Here is a 12,307-nt window from a genome sequence, read left to right as displayed (position 1 = left end):
ACATCTGTGTCATTTTGCAGATTACCCGTCTCGTAGCATGTAGTTTTTAACCCAGATGCACCCTTATACATGAAATCTTGATATACGGGGAGAATCAAAACTACCATAAAGTCTTAATATTTAATAAATGTTTATTAACAGTTGCGAAACTGCAACATCATTAAAATCTAATTTTATTTTTTAGTTTCATTGTCTAAACATTTGGAATACAATACAGTTTGCAGATTTTGACATTTGCCAAACATTGCCTTATTACAGCCTTGTTACAGCAGTGGCACTGATTGAAAGTATGATTTCCTTAACAAAATATTTTCAACTGACATTTTTTTTGTTTTTGGATAGTAACAGTGCTGGTTGTTGGTAGAACCGCTGTTGCTGAGTGTTACCAGATTTCGAGAGGCAACGTATGGAGCCCGTAATTCTTCACACAGTTGAAGAATAAACTTACGACGGTTGAGTCTATTGCCAGTTACTTATTTATAAATAACCCATGCATTTATTGCTGCTAAGTGAAGAATGTTATAAAACACGTGCCTAGACCATAGTATAAAAACGCGTTATTTGGTCCACTACATCAATCCTATATTTGTTTTGATTATAAAAACTTACTGTTTCAGGAAGTTATTTTTCCATCGACAGCAACATCCGCTGATTGATGTAACGAGCTCAACAAAAGTAAATTTTTGTGACTCTTTCCTTAATATGCAATAAGTGTTATTTTTTTGTCGCTTTGGAATATATGGGTAACATCATCATCATCATCATCATCATCACCCAGCCCTTTGTGTCCACTGCTGGACATAGTCCTCCCTCATTTTTGTCCATTGTGATCTCTATGAACCAATTTCTTGATATTTTCTTAAGATCGTCAGTCCAACGAGTAGGGGGTCTTCTTTTACTTATTTTGTCTAACCTCGGCCTACACTCAAGCAATCTCTTCGTCCAACTTTCATCACTGGTTCGGGCGACGTGTCCAGCCCAGTTCCATTTCAGTGTGGCAATTCGGCAAATTACATCGTTAACTCCTGGGTAACATACAATTCTCTTTTTTCACGCTTTATGCTTAGAGGATCTTCCTTTCGGTTGAGATTCAGAGAAGTACCCACAAGACTTGTTGATTTCTTTTGCAATGTCTTGACCAATTTCATCGATGTAAAGTAATTATCTATCGTAACATTTTTGCCCTTTCCCTGTTGATTTTCCATTGTTCGTAAAACAACATGTTGATTAACACAAATCTTTATTGCGTAGATGATCATTACCTGTATAAGAGTAACCATTTACGATATATTTTGATTTAACGCAAGCCAGAATCCAAAATTTTTTGTCAAACTTATCCAGTTTATTTGATATGTTCTGTGTAAACGAGCACCTGACTTTAGAAGATAGTAGTTGTCCGTCCACAGCCTCATTTCCAGTTTATAGAATGCATCACTATTTTCTACAAATTCATTCAAAACCGCAAATGCTAGAGCAAATTTGTAGGTTTTCAATCGTTCAGATCTCGTTTGCTATACGTCAAATTTGATATATTTTATAATATCCTTGAATCTGTCTCGTGGCATAGTTTGCCTAAAAAACTGAGGATCCCATAATGTTGACCACAAGCTGTTGGTTGAGAAATTTTAGCGCCGTGGCTTCTCTTGCGTACATAATAGCAAGGGCAGCCTCCAGTTCTTCCAAAGGTACAATCCATGTGTCATTGTTCAAACATCGATGTGCTTCTGTAATAGTTCATTTTTGTATATGAAGCAACATGCTCTCGTTGATTATAAGATGCCAAGAACTTACCAGATAATTATTCATTACGTTCCTTTTTGCATATGAAGTAGAACCTGATTATACCTAATCTTTTGTATAATCTTACCAGGGAGTGATCCAGAATCAATAGCTTTCCATGTTGTTCCGTCTGCCGATTATTCGCTGTCTCCGACTGAAAAAGCTTCTGTTTGTTGACCTCTTTTTCTCTTTCGACTTGGCTTAGATGCGCTTTTAATTCACGATAATATTAGCTGAATCGTGTTGTTGAGAAGTAGAAGCAGTGTTTAACATAAATTGATGATTCTTGTACAATAAAACTTTCTAACTAATCTGAAGCATCAGTCACTTGACTCACTATTTTGTAGTTGGACGTATTCTTTATCGACTGACTCATTATTTTCTTCAAATTTAGATTCGTCTGAAACATCCGTTATTTTTCGTATTTCTTCTGAAGAAGTCTTCAGTTCTAATAGTCCACGTCTAGACATCTTTACAGTGGTCTTGAATTTTTGCAAATGAACTAATGTGTCAATATTCCACAAACTAGAATCAGCAGAATCTAATAAAGCGCACTATAAACAAAAAACTTTCAAGGAAAAAACACAATGTAAGAAAAGATCTTCTAGGACAAACGTACACAAATATAATTTTACCCATCTAACAGGAAGTTGATAGAGAGAATCGTCGAATTTCCTCCCATATATTTCGGTCTAAAAATATCCACCGAAATACGAAGATAAGAATCTATAAAACCATAATTCGACCAATAGCATGCTATAGCAGTGAAGCATGGGTCCTGAAAGAAACATCCAAAAGCAAACTCAACACATTCGAAAGGAAAGTACTGGGGAGAATACTAGGACCTGTGAGGGAATCTCCAGAAGTCAATGCAACAACGAGCTTTACTAACTTTATAAGGAAGCACCACTGTCAGACTTCAATAGAATACAAAGATTGCAATGGGCCGAACATTTGATAAGAATGGGAGAGGATAGTCTACCAAAACGAGCACTGAATGCTAGAATGCAGAGAAAGAGACCGGTTGGAAAATCAAGAAAGCGCTGGGAAGACACAGTAAACAGCGACGCACAAGCCCTTTTAGGAGTCCGTGAATGGAGAAGATCAGGCACAGACAAGCAAGGGTGGAGGCAAAAAATAAAGGAGACTAAGGCTCAATTTGGGCTGTAGTCCCGTAGAAGAAGAAGAAGAAGTATGTGAGTTGTACTTTGTTTCCGTATAAAAAATCGTTAACTATTTATTTCATCTTTTTATTTTTTAGTTTATCTTTAAACTGTATTTTATTCCCAATGAGGAATCTGATAAAATTTAAGACGGTACTACGAAGAAAGCTCTAGAACAATTTATATTTTCATTTTTTATATTCGTTTTTTCTGTAAATGTAGATAAACGCTTTCATAAGTGCATTTTACCATTAATCACAATTATAATTTAAGTATATATATAAGGATAAGTGATAAATAAAATACTATTAACAGTCGGGCAATCAATTCCAATGAAAAATACACTGCTCACAACATGGAAGAAATTTCTCTATCACTTACAAAGCAAACCAAACCAAAAAAAAACTAGCAATTATATAGAAATGGACTTAAAAGGCAATCACAGCACCAAAGAATTAAAAAGCAACAGAAGCAGAACAAATAAACATAGAACTTGTACAATTGCAAAAACCATATAGATATCAGTCTATTAGTTATAATACCCAAGTGACATAAGTTACCTAACATAGGTGTCTATTCCACTAATTGTCTTATATAGCCTTATTTTTGTTTTGTTCATACATATTTTAATTTTATCAACGTCCTTTCACATTTTCTGTTCCGTTTTATTGTTGCATTTTTCCGTAATTTCGTTGACCAGTGTATATTAGTTTTAAAAATCCATCAATTACTCCCATTACTAATAGTGATTAAAGCGGTAGAAAACGGTCGAAACAATAAATACAGAATTTATTACCACGGCAATTTTCAACCAAAGTGTACATACGCCAGTAAAACACGTAATGATCAATCTAAATTTATATCGACGCGTTGCGCTGGGGCTTCTTTGTGCTTCTGAACGAGCAAGATAAAGAGGTTTTAGTTATAGTTTATTAGATTTATATACTAGGTTTAAAAAGTAGTTTAGACATTAATCTTCAAACTTTTTGCAAAAGTTTACTTCTCACAAATGGGTAGAGTCTTTTAAAAAGTGTGTGGAACATAAAAGATCATTTGAATGCAAAAAGACAAATAGTTTGCTTGCACTTTAAAAGTCTGAATAATTTAATTCTTTTTCTACAAAGAGCTGAAACTTTAATTAGAGAATGAAAGACAAATATTTTTTTATTAACTTTTTATAGATTACGGTTTGTTACAGAGCCGCAAGCCAAATGTTTTTAAAAAAAAAACTTAACAGCACACAATTTACAGCTTTGCGATTAGCACTTGGTGCCTTCAGAACTAGTCCTATTAGTAGCTTACAAGTTTTAATTAGAGAACCACCTCTGTATATAAAACGCCAATAACTATCCTTAAACTATATAGGGAAAATATCATCACAGAAACAAAGTCCAGTATTCTCCCAAATTTGCAGTACAAGTATTGGTTCTATGAAACAAACTAAAAATAGTACTACTCTTGTAGAAGGAATAAAATCTTCTTATTTTAATATGGATCAGCTAAATCGATCTCTACAAGTAAGTGTAAATTTCCCTCCACAGACAATGCAACCACTTATCATTGATCAAACCTTCACAAAATACGCCAAATCAATTACCAATCCGATTATCATCAAACACTTTTGTACTCTGAAGTGATGCCTCTAAAACTTATGACGGACACGCTTCTGCATACACTGTAAATATGCTATTTAATCCATATCCATAATTGCTGCATTCTCACAATTGAGACCCGTGGTCCTTAGGTAAAAACACTTCTCCTGGCTTCTTCTTTATGTGACGTCTTCTATCGAAGGTTGGCGACCATCAAACGATAGGTTTCTCGGTTTTGTGTCGCATGTATTATGTTCGCAGCTTCTGGTATTTGAAACCATTCTCTCAAGTTTCTCAGCCAGGATTTCTTCTTTCTGCCCAAACCTCTTCTACCTTCAATCTTGCCTTCCACGATAAGCTGTAGCAGACTGTACTTATTAAGAGCTTTCTCATTTTGATGAATTTGGATCTTGCTATTTCAATTCGGATCTTAATCTCTACGTCTGGGTCCCACTTATCATTTACTGTATATCCCAGATATTTTAATCGGTGTACTTTCAATACGTTCGGCTTCAATATTCAGGTCGATATGTTGAATGTTCTTTTTACTGATCACCATAAATTTAGTTTTCTTTCTATTGATCTTCAGTCCAAATTGGTTGCCAGTTGTATTTACTTTATTTAGCATCATCTGTAAATCTTCGATGTTATCGGCCAGTATAACAGTATCATCTGAATATCGAAATTTACTTATTGGTACGCCATTAATCTTGATGCCTTCGTTGTATTCTTCCAGGGCCTCTAGAAATATTTGTTCCGTGTACAGGTTGAAAAGCAGTGGCGAAAGAATACAGCCCTGTCTAACCCCTCTCGAAATGGTTACGTTTTTACTCACCATATGTCCATTCTTCATGTGGGCTGTTTGATTCCAATATAGATTTTTTATAATCTGGATGTCCTTAGTGTCAAATCCTGTACGATGTAATAGTTCTATGAGTTTGTCATGTTAGATATTATAAGATTGCTTTCTCATAGTCGATAAAACAGGCGTAAACATCTTTCTGTTGATCCAGACATTTTTGAATCGAGACTCGTATTGCAAAGAGCGGCTCTCGAGTTCCAAAACCGCATCTAAAACCGAACTGTGTTTTACTTATGCTGTGTTCTAATTTTGCTCGTATTCTGGAATGGATAATACGCAAGAATACTTTAAGGGTGTGACTCATTAAACTTATAAGGCGATATTCACTACACGTCTTAGAATTCGATTTCTTGGGAAGTGGCACAAATGTAGATACTCTTCTCCTGGCCCTGAAGGCATATATAGAAGATGCCTTAAAAAACTCCTAGAGAATAAAATCCCGCTGCTTATCAACATAATCAATGCATGTCTTATGTTGATCTACTTTTCTACCTCTTGGAAGGCGGAAAACATAGTCATGATTCCCAAACCGGGGAAACTCAGCCCTGGATCCTACAGACCTATCTCTCTACTAAACACCCTGGGTAAAGACTACGAAAGGATCCTCAAGAAGAAACTCATAGAATTCTTAGACGCTCATTTTAATATCTTAACTATTATTTCATATTCAGAGCTGAACGCTAAACACAAAATGCATTGATTGAAGCAGCAACCTTCATATCACAATCAATTAACGAATCAAATAGGTACGACATAGGCATCTTCGTCCAGAAACGAGGAAGCAACAAAAACAATTTTTTTTAAATTTAATGTTGCGTTATTAACGGTCCAATTTTTGTATTTCCTAAAGAATTATAAATTTGTATTGTTACAACTAAGAAACTTCACATAATGTTTCCATAATCCAAGAACTTTTGATTCATAAGTTTATCCTCAAAAAGTACCTAAATGTTTATCATACCCTAAAGAGTCATAAAGATATTCCCATCTAATATTTATTTTTATAGCAAAAATCAACATTTTAATCCACAGCGGCTGCCTCCACACTTCACGCCGATCTGCCCTCGAATTTTCACTGCTGGCTCTATCTCATCGTTAGCTCCATTTTGATGCAAATCTGAATTTAGGGGCGACACTCGCCAAACGCTCGCAAACGGCAGATGCATTCTCCCATCCGAGCCTGGGGTGGCGATGAAATCGACGGCGACGTTGTCGGATTTCCCGAATAAAATCTTGTATTCGTAAATTACGTACAATAATTGTGTTTGAGATAGAAGAAAAAATTAAACCCAAATTGCATTCCGCTCATTCGTACTGTGTGGAAAAATCGGTGGTTCTTATATTTTGAATAATTGAATTCATCATTTCGAAAAAGACAAAGTCCATTAATTAAAACTTCCATTCCGTTTCATTAGAAAGGGACATAAGACTTTAATTTTTATTGACTTGTTGTGTATAAATATGTGCCCTTTTCACAGAAAAATGGCACCCAAAACTGATATTTTAAAAAAAAACGGTTTAATTGAAATAATGGTAAAAGATATCGCCGGTTCTGTTATTAACGAACAATGGATAGAACACAATTAAAATCTGTAACCCAACCCTAACCAGCAAGTGTTTAGAAGATGACAGATGAGTTAAAGATGACAGCTTCTCTGTCTTATTCTTCGTTAATAGTTATCAAAGAATTTCTTTCAGTTCATTTCCGTCTCTTCGTGTATCAAGATTTTATTTTAGTATTGGTTGCAGCGGTTTTGGTTTCCTCTTTAGCAACCTTATTAGTTTGAAGATCTTTGTCCGACCTATTTTATTTGTCACACTTATATTTGTCTTGGGCTTTATCTCTTTATCCTCTAAATTTCTTTCATGGAATCTTTCCATCTTTCCGTGTAATTTTAATTGAAATATCTCCAGTATTAAAGTAATATATAATGCAATTTAGTTTGTTTCATGTACCAACTATGCTTTTGTATTATTTTTACTGTTAATGCAATAGCTTTATCATTTTATTATATCCACTCTTTATTTTTTTTTCATTCATTTGTAAAATATCTCATTCGAAATGGAATTTCGTTTCATGCTTTATAATAAAAGCTGTCTGTCACTTGAAAAAAAACTGGAAAACTAGAGTTTCCAAATAAATACATCTTTAGAAGATATTATCGTTAATTCGTATTATTTCTACCATGGATTGGAAACCAAAAGTTCTGGTATATACCTGTGGTAGGAAACAAATTGTTCGTTAGGTCTCTCATAACCTCCTATGAATCTTGTTCTTTTGGATTGAAGAATATTTCCCAAAAAATTAATTGAGAACTTGACCAATTCCACTTCTGAAGGTATGGAAACCATACTATGGCAATTACTTTGGCAGCAAATTTGATATAAAAAATTTTATTCTATTGACGAATTTTGGTTCATTTTTTCCTATATTCTTTGTTATCTTTGACTTTTCGATGTTTATTATTTTACAAGAGCTGTCACTAGGAACAAGTATATAAAACCAGAATTTTCCAATGAAATAATTTATTAATAATTTTGTATAAAATTTCCAATTCTTATTTATTTCTACCAAATACAGCACTTGTGGTATGCAATAAAGTATTTGTTAGGTTTTATATAAGCTCCTATGAATCTTGATAAACTGGACATGCCATTTTTACAGTTTTAAAGAATATTTCCCAAAAAAGCATTAAGAACTTGATCAATTACACTTCCAAAGACATGCACAACATTCTAAAATCCTTTGGAAGGAAAGGAGATAGCATACATCTTATTTAAAATGTAATGTCAATCAAATGCAATAAAATCTATATGAATAGATTCGTCTCGAAATTACAATCATTTCATTATCATTGCGCCAACTTTTAATTTTGATTAATAATAACGTAAATTGTAATTAAAGTTTATGGAACTAGCATTTTTGGTGGTACAATGGTATCATTATACCTGCAAAAAGATTTATGAACTGATGATTAACAAAATCTCTTTTCTCACTCTAACTCAGGTCAATTTACGCCGTTAATAATAAAAATTCAGAGTTGGCGCAATGATATGAAATCTATTGGTGTAAACTTTATTGCGTTTGATTGACATTACATTTTCCATAAAATGTGTGCGATCTCCTTTAATTTGAAAATCTTTTTTTTTGTAGAGGAATTGCCCCATTTTAGTTTTAATTGACAATTATTGATATATTTTGCACATTATTATTTTCTATCTTTCTCTTCTCGATATATCTCATTCCAGCTTTTCTTTGCTCTTCTTGTACCATATATTTGCTCTACCTATATCTTGATCTTTTATGTTATGTTATACAAGTCTTTATTATTGTTTAAATTATCTATAATGAATCTTTTCTGTAAATATTTGTACACTATTTAGTGTACTGTTAAAACATTGTCTTGTTCTTTTAGAGTTAAATGCATTTAAAAAGCATTTTGGTATTGTACAAAAACTAAATCTACTTTTCTATATAAACAAATCGAGTTTTCTTGAATTTAGAGAAATTATAAGAGTACCGGCAACGTCGCAGCCGGTAAAGCGTAAAACGCGTGTGGACCGCGTGGCTATGTTTTCATTTTCAGTTTCAGTATTCAGTGCAGTTCGCCGGTGCAGATGCGAGGAACGCATCTTCCGTAGGCTCAGTTACTGCTTTTGGCCCAACTTTGTTCCTTTTTCGTACGCGAAAATGTCGAAGGCCGGCGGACTTCCCCCGCGGTGCAATGAATTACGGCGTGCGGAAAAAAGAGGAAAGTGTTGGTTTTGAGTGATATTTGAAAAACGGTGACTAATCGTTGAAAAACATGTAAAGTGATGATTTTAAAAAGTATGAAATTATGTAAATGAGTGTAAGTTGTTCGGTTATTTATTGTGCTATAAAAAATTGGCCGAAATGTACATGAATATGTTTATTAAGGGACAAATGACTGACAGTAGTGATATAGTGCAATAACTATTCGACATAATGGGCAACAATAATAGCGGTATTCGAAAATCAACAAGTTTGCCAACTTCTCCTGAAGTTAGAAGAGCTAAGTTAGTATATGTTGTAACTTTCTAGATAGTTTTGTTTGTAGTTTGGTCTAGATTCGATCAATCCTTTACAACATTACAAAGTTGTTAGTCAACAGTGTTTCCTCTTAATTACATTGAAATATTGGTGACTATACATAATAGGGGTAGACTGCGAAATGTTAACAATACATTTATTACTTTTCGTGTTTTTCAATGTGAAAAAAAATATAGAATTGGTTGAAAATATTGTCGATTTAAGTGTAATACAAATCAACTCCTATCCACAGTCCAGCAAAAGCTTTTTGTAAAATGTGAGGTGAGTTGTTGATCTTTTGACACTTTTCTTTTATGTGATTTGTCACTTCTTGCATACCATGTAATAATAGCATGATTTTCATGTTATCTTACTATCAACTCTTAGGACTCATACCATTATATTGTGGCGAATCTTCTAAAACTCGTCTTCTTCGCTCATTTCCCAAATAGGTATTTATAATATTTGAAGAAAACTAAAAATATCTCGAACTGAAAGACTATTATAAAGTAAATATTTTGAAAAAAATAAAATATAGAATTGTACATTTTAAAAATATCAGGAAATCGTAATTTTCTTTTGTAATTCAACCCGTATACGAATATCTGTCAATGATTTCTGTTAAACTTCATTTGAAAACTACAACATATTGTTTACTGTATTATGTCAAATGAATACTTATTTAAAAAAAAATAGAAATCTCAAGATTTCCTACTTGGAGAAACTAAAGAGCCTCAGAGCCTCTGCATATGTCGCTCTGATGATACCTAATAAGGTTGAAATACGTATAAGCGGCTGGCGGATGCGCTACATTAAAATTAAATCTAATACCGTCTTTCTGTTGAATACTTATTTATTTAAAAACGAAAAAAGACAGTTAAGATTTGATTTCACGTACAGTGCGTCTGTATATCCGCTTATACGTATTTCACCCTAAAAGGGATCATCAGAGACGGCTATTCACAGACGCTCTGAACGTGAAAATAAATCTTTCCTGTCTTGGGAAACAACGTCTGTTTTGCTTTGCAATTCTTAGAAGGCACAGATTAAAGCATAAATCTGAATTTGGTTTTGAAAAATTAGTTTACTGACTTATTTATTTATTCTTTCTTTATTTACAGTGTGTTTATTTCATAGCGATTTCAAAATAAAAAAGGTCATAACTCGTTTATATGAAATACACTGTTTAGTAGGATCAAACCCCATATTGTAGGAACTGTGAATATAAATATGAGAAAATATACAGGGTGACTATTTGAAAAAAATTGTATGTTTGCTTCACCACGTATTTATTAATCACCCTGTAGAATTAGGCATATTACTCAAGTCTGGAAAATATCGTTGTCTACATTTTTTCTAAATATCTTTTTTGAATATCCTGTACGAAAATGGAATTATCGACCAATGTCGTACTAAAATCTCACCCTGTACTTATATATTGTTTTATAATACCAATCGTAAACACCCAAAACTATTCTTATTATCATGCAAAGTTTCAAGTTTATATAAATTAGCAAACATATCAAGATATTCACCTTTATTATAAGCTTCAACTAAAATACAGTTGGAAGTTTCCGAAGCTACTCAACTGAAACGATTCGCGATCAACCGAACGTTGGATTTATATTTTTGTTCATGGTTAAACCCCCTCAAGTACCTGCAATTCTGCTGAGGCGCTAGATTTCTCCAGGGAGTAATTTATTCTACTACGGAGTTCCCAAGGCGTACAAATTCGGGATAATCTCGTAGAAAGTTTCTAGAAGACATCATTACAGTATAACAATTAAGAAATGGGCGATGTATGTTTGTGTGTAGTTTCCGGAACGTTCTAAAGAATTAGTTTGGAGTAATTGACGGCAAATTTATTGCACAGTATTCGGAAGTTTGTTTAAAACGTTGTTGGAAAGCAAGTATATAAAAAATTATTATTAGTACACAATTTTAATCATCTTTATTAACGCTTTAACCACCAGTAAAATAAAAAACGTCCAAGATTTTTTCTTCTCCAGGACTCCAGTAAGGTTTCAACCTCTTTTGAAGTTACCCAGTGCTCCAGGATCTACGTTAAAAATTTCTGCCTCCAATTACTTCAAGTTGACCTGAAGTATTGCAGTTAATTCTGGCAGCTTTGAAGTACTATGAACATCACATGATAGTCCTGAGATAATCCAGGTTTCCGTACGATTTTCCAAATATCTAGAAATATTCCAAGATAGTGTTAAAATATTACAAACCTTCTTGAAGTTTTCCCTTGAACCTTAAACATTTCAAAAAAATCCTGATTAGTTTTAGACTGTTCTCAGAAGACTGTGATATATTTGAGGTAATCTTGAAACGTTCCAAGCTTCTCGAAAGGTCTGTGAAATATCAAAGACAATTATAACAAATTTCAGGCTGCTCTCTTAGAGCTTCTAAGGCGTTCCAGGTTCTCCAGAATCCTTCCATACCTGCCTTAATTCGCGAGAGAGCTTTGAGAAGTTTCAGAATAATCCTAAAACTTCTTCAGGTGACTCTGAAGTATTTTCGGTTACCTAAAAGTGTTGCAAACTTGGCTGAAGTCCTGTAGAGATCTCTGAAATGTTCTAGAACACTCCTGAACGATTTTAGCTTGTACTAAATCTTTACATAAGCCTTTGAATTATATATTACAAGTCATATTGAATCATTCTGAAAACTGCCCAGAACTATTCTTAGGGCTAATAAAGCATTCCAGGTCCTCAAGAATCGTTTTACACCTGCCTAAAATACAGGAGAGTTCTTTGAAAAATTTCAGAATAATCCTAAAAATTTTTAAATTGCACTAAACTTCTTCAAATGACTATTCAAATATTCCAGAATACACCTGACAGATTCCAGATTA

The 12,307-nt window shown here is 33.6% G+C and overlaps 1 protein-coding gene across 8 annotated transcripts in view; it reads left to right on the top strand.

Annotated features, from left to right (window-relative positions):
• sick (sickie) overlaps positions 1 to 12,307 on the top strand; it is a 677,587-nt gene that overhangs the window by 433,193 nt on the left and 232,087 nt on the right. The window contains exon 1 of one of the 8 annotated variants that reach the window (XM_072530835.1): positions 9,047 to 9,434. The exons of the other annotated variants lie outside the window; for them this stretch is intronic. Coding sequence (XP_072386936.1) covers positions 9,364 to 9,434 — 71 coding nt within the window. The 5' untranslated portion in view covers positions 9,047 to 9,363. Of the gene's footprint in view, positions 1 to 9,046; positions 9,435 to 12,307 lie in introns of those variants that run through there. 8 annotated transcript variants of the gene reach the window in all.

Source organism: Diabrotica undecimpunctata, chromosome 4 (genome assembly GCF_040954645.1).
Source record: "Diabrotica undecimpunctata isolate CICGRU chromosome 4, icDiaUnde3, whole genome shotgun sequence".
NCBI classification, from domain to species: Eukaryota; Metazoa; Arthropoda; class Insecta; order Coleoptera; family Chrysomelidae; genus Diabrotica; species Diabrotica undecimpunctata.
The sequence above is the reverse complement of the archived record's forward strand: the minus strand, read 5'-3'. Positions and strand labels throughout refer to the sequence as shown.